Source organism: Apodemus sylvaticus, chromosome X (genome assembly GCF_947179515.1).
Source record: "Apodemus sylvaticus chromosome X, mApoSyl1.1, whole genome shotgun sequence".
Classification (NCBI taxonomy): domain Eukaryota; kingdom Metazoa; phylum Chordata; class Mammalia; order Rodentia; family Muridae; genus Apodemus; species Apodemus sylvaticus.
This window is the reverse complement of record NC_067495.1, coordinates 102,757,409-102,771,607: the sequence shown is the minus strand read 5'-3', so window position 1 is coordinate 102,771,607 and position 14,199 is coordinate 102,757,409. Positions and strand designations below refer to the sequence as shown.

Sequence of the window (14,199 nt, the reverse complement as noted above, 5' to 3'; positions counted from 1 at the left end):
TGAGAAGTTCTTTCTTGATTGTACTCTCTTGCAACTGTGTATAGTTCCCAAGAAGATACAATCCTTTCTGAGCCACTGGCTTCTCAGTCTGTATATTTATTCATTCATATCTCCATCTATTCACCAAACATTTATTGCCAAGCACTGAGATGAGCAACGGACAAGTCTATGGGAAGTAAGGCATGAGTCTCAAGGAGCTCATTTCATCTTCAACAAGATGTATTGACATACAAGCTATAAAATGTAACACATAACCTAGCCATGTTGTGGGATGGAAATAATCGTGGAGAAATTCATGAAGAAATTTATATCTTTGCTAGAACCTGGAGGATACATAGGAACTAGCCAGGACAACTAAATTCACATATAAATGCAGTATGTCAGGATGTTCAGAAAGAAGAAACCAAAACTAGGGATGATAAGCTAATGTAGAAATACCACACATAGAGGAGAGGTGAGGAAATCCTGACATAAGACTATCAGAATAGAGACAAGCATATATGTTTGACTTATATTTGAAGTTGGATTGAGCATCCTTGCTGGTGATGAGTTGGATGTGAGAGAGGAAGTAATATGGAGATTATTGGAGAATGAGATTGCAGCGAAAACAATAACCTAATGAGCTTCTGTTGGATTTGACTTGGAACATCATAGAGCAGGGAACAGCCAAAGCACTGCTGTAGGCTTATGACACATTCGGAGAAGAAATCTACCTAGAACTTCATACTTGGGTGATGTGTATTAAAATGTAGCTTGTATTGCTTTAGGCTAAAGTATGAGCAGACACTGAGGACCCCAGAGTCTGGGAGAACTAGGACACAATCTATAAGGAATGGGGAACTGGTCTCACAGGTGTGGGTTGTCAGTATACATACTCCATCACCCCCTGACACCCTCTGCAAAGGCTTCTCAATGACATTCATGCATCTCTCACTTAAACTTCAGGTTGATAAGCATGAATTATTCAGTCCTAACTTCCCCACTCTATCAGGAACTATCAAAACTACCTAAAGAGTTTTGTTCCAGGTGCCAGGTATGTTTTATAATCATTGACTCACTTAAATGCTAACAATAATCCTACACAACAGTGGGTATCATGCCCAAACCCTTGCTACTCAGAATCGCTAAGAAATTTGTCTAAGAATACAACTAAAATGGCTGTGAGGGACTCTGAATCCAGGGTCATGTAACAGTGCTGTTGCACCTCACCACCTCCTAGAATACAGCTGGATCCTCAAGAAGGCTGCCCTCTTCCTTCCCCTGCTTTGTAAATATCACTTACATCCCTGGCCTAACGTTTTGTTCTCCATTAAAGGACAAGGATCCCCTTGGGGAAAGTAAACCTCCAAGTCGTCAATCATTCACGCCTCAGTGGGAATATGTTTCAGATTCTTCGGAACACATTTTAATTTTATGAGAGAGGACCACTGGAATCTTGCAGGAAGGATAATAAGGCAGAAACACAGCAAATTATGCAGTCAGATTCTTCCATCAATTTTGCCATCCCACCTAGTTTCAGTTATGTACTTCTAAGGTTCTTATATGCTATTTGTGCAAATTTCTATGTTATAGGTACCTCCATGGGTCGATTACCCTAGTTATCTGGTTCTAATCAAAGGTAAGCATATACTACACACTGACTCCAAACCACCATGATCAGGAAGAAAGAGCCAGCTTGAGCTGTGATCCCTGTAGTCCCTGGCCTTGGGCACAATTCTGAACCCTTGAGAATTAAGTCCTGCTGTGCACATTAAAAAAATATTGAGCAGATGGAGGCAGGAGAGCTTGTTGGAACACCGTAGAGGAGTCCCTTCTGCCCTGGATTGGCTCATCTGCCAATATAAATGACATGTATCAGGGCATGGCATTAGTCCAAGCCCATTGAAATTCTGTGAGCCCTCCAAACAGTGATGGTGCTTCAGATTGGGTCTGTGATCGGAGTTACAGAGAGAGAAATGATGAGCGAGCATCTGGCTGTGGTAGCTTACTGATGGGAACAGTCCCGGGGGAGGCTCCAGGGTGAGAAGGAGACAGCCTCAATGACCCCCCTAGGACATCTGCCACACACAGACATAGTTTTATGCTGTTCCTACTAGCTATGTGACCTAACAAACAAAAACAAAACAACAACACAAAAAACAAACAAAAACAAAAAACTTCTCTTTTCTCTTAGCCTCCTCCACACAGTATAAAATAAACCCTGGGCTACATGGTCTCCAAGGGCCTTTTCCTGCTTGAACATTCTGTGACTTCTTTGACACAGTTTGATTTCTCTCTGTGTGAGAAAAGGCCCACCCACCCACCTGTTTATCTGCAGTCTCTGTGTGCTCACACTGACCTCTGCTGGCCATAAGGAAAAATGCCGTAGATCCTGTCTGCAGGGAAAACAAAAACAAAACTGATAGGATGCTGAGAGAGAGTCTCTATCATTCAATATGAAGCTTACGTGTCACACTGAAACTCTGCACTGGAGATGAGGGTAAGAGGAAAACAAAGATCAGAGTGGAAACAGATCAAGACACACGTCTTTTTATCATGGCTTCCTTCTCTGTTCCTGGTGCTCTGTGCCACTGTGTGAAAGGATCTCCATGGGTGGCAAGGCTCCTTGCCTCAGTGCTCAAGAAGGCCTTGGCACCATGCTGGGGAGGCAATTGGAAATAAGCCTCCAGACACCTACCTGGCAGAGCCCTGTGCTGAATCAACCTGAGAGATTTCCTTCCGGGCTGCTGACATATCCAACCAACCTAAACTACCTGAGACCAGCCCCCAGCATCTATGTTTCCCAAGGGTTATTTAGGTGACTTACATGCAACTTTCTGGTAAACTTCACAAAGTTTACTCAGACAAGAGTTCTGCGTGTTTACTCAGACAAGAGAAAGGAAGAAGTTTTCCGAACCATCCCTAGCTGGACCAAGGCAGAATTCTATCACTGCCATCTTAGCATTTCTCAAGCCTAAGTTTCCTAGTTTACCCATGCTGGTGAGCTTGGGTTCAGAAATATGCAGATGTGAACGGGGCTGGCTCACGTGCTCACATTGGGTACTGCTTGAGCTCCCATGGCAGTGTAAGCAGAATGGGAAGTGAGTTACATGACAGCCAACTCTCTTAGTAGCTCTCAAGCATTTTATCATGTCTCTCTACCCTTTATGGAAGAATCCCTTTGGTGGGTCAAACATTCTGTGGTCTGACTGGATCTTCTCTGTTAGTAGCTTCAGCAAATCCATCATGTCCCCAGCCTCCCACCAAGCAGTCCTCTCCTCCAACAGCCAGTTCTTACCTGCTTCCCTCCTTCCAACCTCACGCAGGCTGCCCGGTGTCCTGATGATGCCCACACGTTGTCTATGATGCCGCCTGATGAGTTACAACTCTGAACCCTGCCTTCTGCCCAACTGCTTCTCCCGGTCTAACCACACCACACCTTTAGTTTTCCTGCCTAACTCTCCAGGCTCATTCCAGCTCTAGTTCACTTAGCCTTCCCAAGTAGCCATGACTGCCAGATGTTGGGCTCCATAGGCCGCTTTTCCACTGTGTGCCTAAAGCGCTTGCTCTCTGTGCCATGTGAATGGGAAACTTTTGAGTGATAGATGGTGTTGCAGAGAGTTGCATCTCATTGGGTAGAACATCTTTCACTGCTTTGCAAGAGCCCTAGATCTTCATGGGCCTGATTGACACTGCAAATTATATCCCAAAAGACCAGCACAGCTGGTGGGTACAAGTATTACCAGAACATAACTCTAAACACTGTGTTTAAGGTGCTGTTTTCAGCCTTTTAAAAGTGTAAAGCTTGAAGGTGATTGGAAAGGGCATTTCAGTGGGCTTTTTCAGAGTTTTCTCTGAGTTTTAGGAAATTACGGACAGTCACTAAAGGGTCGGGAGGTGCGACTGGAAGCATTTATGCAAATGCAATTTCTTCCAGATACCGGGTTCTCAGATAGGTAGTGCATATGGCTAATGGTTTTCACTTTTCAGCCAAAAAGAAAGTCCCTACTGGGATTTGTTCTAAAGGATAATCCAGGTTGTCTGCTTTGTACCTACTGGGGTTAATTCTCAGTCTCCGTCTGCTTTTAAATGTCAGCTTGAATCCTCAGACTTAATTATTACGGACATTTTATAACCAAGGCTTTCAAAATCTTCAGGCTGCTCGCTCCTGCTACCATAATTGTTACTTAATAAATATTCTCAGGCTCCTTGTGCTTTACACATTTGGGTACTGTGCAAATAGAAGGAGAGTCTGAAAAGCAGATAGAAAGGAAGAGTGAACAAATGAGTGTGTGTGGGGGGTGTCCCTGTAAGTTTTTGTTGCCAGGTATAATGATGGGGTCCTGGGATCAGCTGACAAAGATGTATCTTGAAGAGTTAGGCAGTTTCAATGGTCACTGCTCTTTGGCCCCTGGGGCAGCATTCTTTAGACACTGCCATTTCTGAACTTCAGTGCAAGCATGTGGTTGGCCATTTGGATGTAACTTATAAAATGCCATGATGCTCTCCAGCGTTCTGTTCGTTCACTATTTTGACAGTCTGATGGATGGCCTGGCATTAACTAGGAAGAGGACAGTATTACCCAGCCTGAATAACTAATCTCCTAAGAAGTACAAAGTTGAAGGATCTTGGTGCACATGAATCTTATTAAACGTGCTTATAAAATGTGTTCTATCCAAATAAGCTTAACAGCCCCTAAAATAGCCCTTTCTGATCCCTGTCTGGAACACTGGCACGCCTCACAGATCTCTAAGCCAAAATCATTTAGTCAAGTGGTGCCCATACTTTGTACATGAGAAAATTAGAAATGTTGGTGTTAAATCTTCTGTTGACTAAGTTTTGGTCTTTCTGTCCATCTTTAGGGTCACCCTGGACCAATTGGGACTCAAGGTCCAGCTGGTCCAGAAGGTTTTGCTGGTCCAACTGGTTTATCAGGGTTGAAAGGAGAAAGAGGCTCCCCGGGACCCCTGGGACCATATGGATCAAAAGGAGATAAGGTAGGGAGCTTTTCAATGTAAGGGTCGAAGTATAAAAGTCAAATGTTCACTCTCAGTTCTCAGAGGAATACTGATGCTCCTAAATGTTGTGGTGCCAGGGCACACACTTTAAGCAATGCAGAGCCAAATTACAGTGTGTACTGTGTTTCAAGCAGTAAGATTGCCACAAAGTTCAAGGGCAGCCTGACCAACTTAGTAGGTATCAGGCCAGCTAAGAGCCATAAAAGTGTCTATCTCAAAGAAAAAGAAAGGAAATGGAGTGACTTTTGGGCCAGCGATGGAGTACAACATTTCTGGAGATTCTCAAAACAGGCAAACTATCAAGTGAATATATTGGTTGCTTACATGACAAGTCGGCTCCTTCATGTCAAGTCATGGGGCTTCGAGCCGGGGGCTCCGGTTGAGAGTCTGATCAGCTGATCAGTAGAGATCAAGCATACAATGAAGGAGAGTAACAAGCACGAACTAACAGGCAAAATTTAGAAATAACCTGGCCCATAAATATTAGGGAATGCACTACCAAACAAGAATGGTAATAACATGATTACTGGCCTACTGAATTTATCAACTCGATTGAGGTACTCTGCGTATTTTCATCACCTCCTATTAATCTCATATTTTAGGGAAGGGATTGCCACACTAGGTATAAGGTGGCTGAAGCATAACATTTATCTGGACACATGAGGTTGAAGGCAATTTTCTACTCACAGATGAGGTAGATGGCAATTCATGAATCACGAATATTCACACCTTAGGAAAGGGAGCCAGTGTGTAGCATGTAAGGACACACAGAGTTGTGCTTGGGAACAGAGTGAACCAAGAGGCTGCAGGTGACAGGCTTTAGCATCAAGAAGTTGTGATGGCCCTGGTTCCTGAAAGAGGGTGTGACCTGGCTTGTTTGAATAAGTCAGGAGCCTAGCCTGAACTCAAACTGCCATTTGTGGATGAGCAGGAATTGCACTTGTCCTCTGATCATAACGGTAGAGTAGCTTAGGACCCTTATCTGAAGGAGCAGAATGGGGATAAATTCTATTGTTAGGTTTGTCAAAGCCCTTCTGTTGTTATCCAGATGTGAAGGCTGCCTGTAACATTGAGCATTAATTTTTAGGGCTTACACTACACTGCTTAACACAAGAACTTGTCTCAGAACATAAGCATGCTCCAGATCGTTCTTAGATCAACTCCTTAGACTAGGGTAGGAGGTATGGCAACATGACATGAGGAAGGAGATCTAAAACGCCAACAACTTAAGTCAACAAATCCCATCACCAAACCTCTTGACCTCAACAGACATCAATCTAATTGCCGTACACATTTCTCTCTCTTCTCCTTTCTTTAGGGCCCCATTGGAGTTCCTGGCTTTGTTGGCATCAATGGGATTCCGGTAAGTGTGTACATGGAAGTGACTTTAATATTACCTTTCAGGTTCTGTCTCCTGGCCCAAGTACTTTGACCTTACAAACATTGTGTGTGTGTGTGTGTGTGTGTGTGTGTGTGTGTGTGTGTGTGTGTCTTGTAGAAGTATGCTGAGAGGTATGCACTGAGATAGAGTGTGGAGAGGTGTGAAGAGCAAGAGTCCCACACATTTAGCCTTGCACTCAGGCTCAAGCAGCCCTTAATCAGATGGTTTAAGAAGAGAAATGCCCTCCATGAGAAAACATCTATATCTTAGCCTAAGTAAGATAATACTGTGCAGAGGTGGGGGGGGGGGACTGAGGGAAGTTTCAGCTAGACATAGAGAGGCTGCCTCTGAATTGCAGAAGCACATTGGAGCATGCATGAACTCATTTCAGGAAAAGTAATAAGGTGCACAAAATTTGAATGAAATATATCTTATTTTAGTAATGTGTTCTTACCAGTCTTATTGCCCTTCAGAGGGAATTACTGGTCCTTTTGGTTGATGCTTGTTTGTTTACCTTTCTAGATATAAGTGGTAGATTTGAAGCTTGTACAACAGCCCCTTTCCCAATTCCATGCAGCCCAACCTCTTAGATTCCCCATTTGTAACCTATATCCACACTTAACTTAGAGATTCTGATTCCATAGTAATTGTTCACCAACCTGTGCACTTGTTAACACTCTGAGCTTACTGGCTAGTACTTTCTGCTTTTGTCTGTATTTACCCCAGAACCTGGGTCATGTTTGTCTACAAGTCTTTTCAGTCTTATTTAAGAGACCAAAAAGGCCCTTTTTGGACACTTAGACTATACAAAGAGGAAAGCTCCTCCACCTGAGGAGACTTTAGCTTGCCTTCATCCTTCTAACAATCCCTGGGAGTTTCTTTTGAACCTTATCAACAGACCACAGTTGGGGATGCTCTAGTTTCCCTATTGTCTTATGTGATACTCTACAATCTTCTGGTATCAGCAAAGGTGAGTCAGATCTTTCTTGTTCCAATCTCTAGGCAATGTCTTGCGCACCTGCTATGTGCTCATGCTCTACAATGAGGATATACAGAAAGGATATAGTTTTGCATTCATAGATACTATCATCTGATCTATTTTTTCTCTCAAATCTAGTAGACAGTTGTAGATCTGGTTAATACAAGACCCACTCTCTTTGTGTTTCTTATTTGAATCGCATCAACCATCAGATGTCACATTTTATTTAGCTGTAATGTCATGGAAATGTCCAGAGGTAAGCCATTATAATCAATTCTAGAGAATTGAATGGACAGGGATAGCCATCCTTTTTTAACATTCACCTACATTTTCTTATGGCCTTGTTCCTATGCCTTCATGAGAAAGAATCCTCACCCAGATTGTGTCTTCCAAGCTCAGGAGATGAGTGTAACTGCTAAATGGAGGTACCATTACCCAGTCACCCTACAGACCTGGCTAGGTTTGAGGTACACAAATGACTGGAACTTGCACTGTCACTATGCCCTCCCCCTATTCTCTCTTTGGGGCTGGATCTGAGAGCAAGTAAATCTTGTGCTGCCTAGGCTACTTCTAAATCTAGGACCTTGTCCCTAGGTCCAGCTAGATGCTTCTTTTGCCTCAAACAATACAGATGTTGACCATTTCTTTTTGTGGTTTCATTGTTTACAGGGAAGAGTTGCAGCTCTCCCGTGTCCTCCAAATAGGCTGGCTGCTCCCCAAAAGACATACCCATTTTCTTTTCCTTACCTTGACCAAAGCTTGTCTGTGCTTCCCTTCTCCTAACTATCCAAGAAGTATCTGTTGTGTGCCTTTCATTTATTTCTTACCTCTTCCTTCCATCTTCAAGATCCTAAGAGTCTTTGCTATATGGTTCTCTACATCCTTGATACTTCCCTGGTGCTGATTGCTTTGTGTGACAGTTTCATCTGGCTCCTTAAAATCACAGAAAATATCTTTTGTACCCCAACCCTGGAGGCCCAAGAGTCCCAGAAAGCCTAAAAAAAAAGTTTAAAGATATGACTCTGACTTCTAATATCTGCAAAAGCCAGAATTCTCAGACTGATGGAGCTACTTCAGACAGAAAAGCACAGAATGTACAGGCTTTTCCCAACTCATCAATTTGTTCAACTTTCAACAACACATACTTAACACTTCGCCTGAAAATAATAGCTTCTCTGACACATCTTACTAAATTGGACCACTGTAAAGATCAAGTTCCCCTCCTACCAATAGTTGATCATTAACACATGTCACTGATTTGGGTCTCAAAATTCCAATTTTTGCTATTATGTAGACAATTTCAACATGGAGTCACTTTGATGACCATTTAATTGCACCAAAGACCATAACAGCCAATACAGAGGTCAAGCAGGCTTGCCTACCAATAGGATATTCAATATCAGCACAACAGACACGGGATGGTACAGCTCAAGGCTTTGAGACATCCCAGTTGTGTGTTAGGGCTGTTGGCATCTGCCACAGACACAAGTATTTATAAAACACTTCTCTTTAAATGAGTTGAGCCTGAGGACTCTAATGGGAGAACAGGATGAAGGATTGTGGCCTCTAATGGGATCGGAACTCCACAGGGAGACTAATTGAGTCAAGTAACCTGGACTCTTGAGGCTCTCAGAGACTGACCCACCAAGCTAAGGACATACCCAGGCTGGACCTAGGCTTCCCTGCACAAACAAACTTTATAATCCCATACCTTTTCCTATGTTTTCAGGCAACTATTGAGTATCTTAAACTATATCCCACATGATTAATGGAGGCCACACTATCAGAAGAAGGTCTTATTTACAATATTCTTATATAGAAAATGTTATTAGAGTCAAAGGAGGTAAACAGACTACTCATACAAATATGGGAAGCCAGACAACTAAAATGATAGTTTCAGCTTTGCAGGGTAAATAGGCAGCATACTCATGCCTTGACTCTTCATTACCAACTGGCTTCGTTATTCTCATTCCCTGAGAAGAGCTCCAGACCTGTGATTTCGCTAGCATAACTTTTGCAGGTTGAGACTGGACCTTAAATCTAGAACAAATTTCCCTTTCCCAATTCACAATTTGATGAGTAGATTTTTGTCTTATGTGAGATCATTGTAACCCCAGAAAACACACATCATTTCTTTGCTCGTGAAGCTAACTTTCCCTTTTTTCATTTAATGGAAGTATTTTGCTTCTGTTTGCTGTAGCCAAATCACCATCATAGCTAGTCTTCTGCTTTTGGGCCATTGTTAAGTAAAATAGTTATGTGAGCACAAGTACTGTAAAACTGCTGTGAAAATTGATCTGATAACAAAGATAGCTACTTAGTGACTAATAGGCTGGTAGAGAATGTAGCATAAATATTCATAGATGTGCTGGAGAAAGGAATGATTTACATCACAGGCAGGATGGCGTGGATTGACATTAGCGTTCATTGTACTACTCAACACAATGTGCACTTTAAAATTCATGAGTTATTTCCATGGATAAGGAGGGACTACTGGTCATTTAAAAGGCTCATTTTGAACACATGATATTTTCCCCTCAAATTGTTAAATATACATTTACCCTTTGAAAGTATATTTAAGGGGACGTAGAAGTCTATGCTCATTGACCTGTCCAGATGAACTATTAAGGTCATCTGTTTGCACCATGGCCCACATACAACTGCTTTTACTAGATTAAAACATTATGTTCTCCAGTTCTGAAACACACTGAATTCAGATGAGCTATATGAAAATGCTTTTTAACTCCCCAGCTAAACAACTGCCCTGATAGTGAATATGGAGAAAAAGAGAAGAGATGGATTTTTAACTGAACCAATTACTTAACGTGTGATTGTGACAAATGAAGTGCAAGTGGGACTTGCTAATTTGTAGCGAAGCAGCTTTCAGTAGAGGAGGTGCTGTGGGAACTTACTCTGCTCAGTTAACCAGGATCAAGCATCTGCTCCCATGAAGAACTTCCATTCCGAAAGCCATCTAGTGATCTGTCTGGTCTGAGGAGTCTCAAACCTTGGCCCAGTTCTCTGTTGATAGCAGTTCAGCTACTGGACAGCTAAACCCCATTTTAGTACATCTTTATATTCAGGGAAGGTGAAATTGTAGTGCCTTAGCTATTGTATCTGTTCATGTTTGAGCCTTTTAGTTTCAGCTTGGAAATTATTAAGCATCAATCGCTTTTTAAGTGGGATAACTTGAGTTTGATCTTGGCAACATATATATGAATACAAAGGAAACATTTGAACATTTGAGATGAAGCTAGGGGAGTAGACAAGGAGGCAGGATTTAGCAGTGTACTTGCCTGTTCTCATTGTGAGCCTTTGAAATTAGCTAACAATCCTGTGGCTGACTTAATCCCTTCTTTTGTCTTTGGACAGGGCCACCCTGGACTACCAGGTCCAAGAGGTCCACCTGGCCTAGATGGCTGTAATGGAACTCGAGGAGCTGTTGGATTTCCAGGCCCTGATGGCTACCCTGGGATTTTAGGACCACCAGTATGTTACCAGATCTTTTCACCTTAATGCAAACGCACCTTCAAATGTTGTTTTTGTTTGTTTTGATTGTTTGTTTGCTTGTTTGTTTCTCTTAAAGACAGCCACTGCACTACCTTGCCCAGTGTAATAGTTTATACTGATGACACCACAACAGCAAAACTCTTTAAAAATGCCAATTGAGGGGTGCACATGTTATCTGGCTTTAGGTTACTTTCATTCTTTTTTTATTAGATATATTCTCTTTTTGCACTTCAAATGTTGTCCACTTTCCTGGTTTCCCCACCCCTGAAAACCCCCTAGCCCATCCCCCTCCCCTTTCTAATGCTACCTTTGGAATTGTCAAGATTCTTTAAGCAAACAAATAAATAACAGTTATAGAACATTTGTGAGCAAAGCATGCCCTTGAGCTATTTGACCCTTTGCCATATCAGGTAACATTAGAATATTCTGGGGCTGGAGAGATGGCTCAGTAGTTAAGAGCACTGACAGCTCTTCCAGAGGTCCTGAGTTCAATTCCCAGCAACCACAAGGTGGCTCACAACCATCTGTAATGGGATCTGACGCTCTCTTCTGGTGTGTCTGAAGACAGCGATGGTGTACTCACATATATAAAATAAATAAAACCTTTTAAAAAAGGTGGGGGGATATTCTTGGATGACCTTCATGTAATCATATGCATATTAACAAGGACCTAAAGGCATGGTGAGCTTGGTTTATACCAGTAATTCCCTGACTTGAGGAATAAATCATCAGGAATAAATCATGTATTCCCCAAAGTGTATCCCTAACACTAATCCTGACTTTCCCTTAGATACCATCATCTTGCTATCCTCCCTAGCACAGGATAGAATATCTCTATAACATCAAAGAGTCAATTTGCCCAGTGTCCCGTCATGCTGAAGTTAAGAAACACTGTATTTAATTTGTTCCTTTCTCCCATTCCACATTATCACCCTCGGTTATAGGGTTGATCTGCTATTTTTGGTCTCATGTGTCCATGTTTGCTTAATTTCGTTTATTCAGATAGAGCTGGGATATTCAGATACCATGCCCTTTACAGATATCATGTAAATAGTAGGTATCATGCCCTCACAAGGACTAACTTATGAGTAGTTGAAAGGGTAAAAATAACACATTTCAAGCTCAGCATTAACCTAACTTGGAATAACCTGAATCTATAAGAGTTGTCATGTGATGTCTTTTGAAGCTAGAATCCATGCAACCGATTAGACAGATCTCACAGTTCTATGGGTAGCCTTCAATGACCGAGTTGTGGAGTACAAGAATACATGTGGAAAATGACATAGAAGACAGGCAGAATGCAAGCCCCAAACTGCCCTAAAGGAGTAGGGCATCAAAGGTCCAAACAATAAACAGCAGGGAGATAACAGGGAAAGGTATAGTCCTAAATAATCTACACAAGTCATAGAGGCTCCTGCATGCTGCCATGGCAACGGGAAGAGACTAGACAGCGAAGTTCAGCAAAGGAAAGCCCCACCCCAGCAAAGGGAATAAAGATCTCGAGGAAACAGACATCCTCTGAAAGATAGAACCCCAGAGTGGAAACCTAAGCCCAGCCTGAAACTTTACCTTAAGCTTAAAAAGAAATGTGGGCATATGTTTTACTAAGTTGAACCTTACCCCCTGCTAAATATGCATTCAGTAAGTCCCTTTGAAAGCTTCTTTGAAAACAATTGGGAACACATAAATAAGGGGAAGCAGACAAGATTCAGAAACTGATTTGTATGTCTAGGCCCTTTTTGTGAGTACAGTAGTCCCTGAACTTGAGGAATCTATCTTCAATCAACAATTTATTCCCCAAAGTGTACCCCTAATACTACCTAATACTAACCCTGACTTTTCCTTAGATGCCATCATTTGCTACTAAGACAGCAAAAAACTAATTGATTGAAAGACTGGAATCATTGAACTGATTTCTATGATAATAATGAGACATACCAGCTTCTTCAAAGGTTGAAGCTGAATTTGTGTTGTAGAAACACGAGATGAGATGAAGTTGGTGTTATAGTTGTTTTAGATCCATGGCCTACGTGTTGGCTCCCAAAAGCACCTGTCCTCTAGCCTATTTTTTTACATCTTAAAAATAAATAACAAAAAACATATGTGACAGATCCCAGATTTAACTCACAAAACTTAAATGACCTAGAATCATAGAAACTGTTGTTGACCTTTGACCTAGACAAAGACCCTGTTAGTGATGTATAACTATAAGGGGCAGAGCTTTACCTAAATCAGTGCTCTGCATAAATAGAATGCCTGCTGCTTTCTAACCCTCATCCTTTCACAGACCCCTGGCATAGGAGAGAAGAATGGCACCAAGCTTTGAGATGACCTCTTTAGAAGTTGGGCTATGACCTTTAACACAGTCAAGTTTTCCACAGCATAAGTCACATAATTTTAGGTTCCCATTGCCCGACACTTTGTCTAATTAGGTAATATTGCTATCAAGACTCAGTGTAGGTAAGTGGGTTTTTTTCATTTGTTTTGTTTTGGGTGTGTGTGTGTGTGTGTGTGTGAGCGTGTGTGCGTGCACTGTGGGTTTCTCTCACGGGTTTTTCATATTTTATCCAGGGGCTGCCTGGTCACAAAGGTGCAAAAGGAGAACCTGTTCCTTTTCAAGGCAGCATCACAGGAATGAGGGTAAGAGCTTCTAAAGCAGGCAGCTGAGTGGGTGGGAAGCAAGGTTTCCTAGAGCCAGACTCCGCCTCACACCAAGCCATTTCTAGAATAAACCTGTGCCCTTGCTTAAGAAGCAGCCCCAGCTGATATTAAAAGGATTCCAAGTTTTTTCAGTGGTAGAAACATTCACAGAAATATTTGCAGCTATGCTGTCTAGAAATTTGTTTTCTAGGAGCTGCACCAAAAATAGGGGAGAAGTTGGCCAAGATTTTGCATGGTTATTTTCTTTAACAAGCCAAAACATTTCCTAGAGGCAGATACTTTCTGTTTCCTCTGAAGCCTCAATGCCTGTGCTCCTTGGTTTGGATATATATATATATCCTTATACAGCTTCGTATGACTACCACTCCAGCATCCGGGTCCCTTCTCTAGACTCCTGAACGTCAGCCCTCAGTTGATTGGAATCTAATCTCTTGTCAATAAAATGGTTTGATTGACCCGTCCTCTCTTTATTTGCTAACTGGTAGCTTTGTGTGCCTTCAATAAACCCTGGTTCCAAATGATTGACCCTACTCCTCTGCAGACTGGGAAAGAATTCATCACTAGCCTGATAGTAAATAGGAATTTATGTGCCTGCGTTCGGAGGGGAGAATACACCAAGCTTACTGAGATAGTTGACACTACTCTCCCATCACTGTACAGGGTTGAGAACC

At 42.1% G+C, this 14,199-nt stretch overlaps 1 protein-coding gene across 1 annotated transcript in view; it reads left to right on the top strand.

Annotated features, from left to right (window-relative positions):
• Nucleotides 1-14,199, top strand: part of Col4a6 (collagen type IV alpha 6 chain) — a 334,867-nt gene that overhangs the window by 261,257 nt on the left and 59,411 nt on the right. The window contains exons 4-7 of the mRNA XM_052171628.1: nt 4,842-4,976; nt 6,316-6,360; nt 10,730-10,846; nt 13,439-13,507. Coding sequence (XP_052027588.1) covers nt 4,842-4,976; nt 6,316-6,360; nt 10,730-10,846; nt 13,439-13,507 — 366 coding nt within the window. The remainder of the gene's footprint in view (nt 1-4,841; nt 4,977-6,315; nt 6,361-10,729; nt 10,847-13,438; nt 13,508-14,199) is intronic.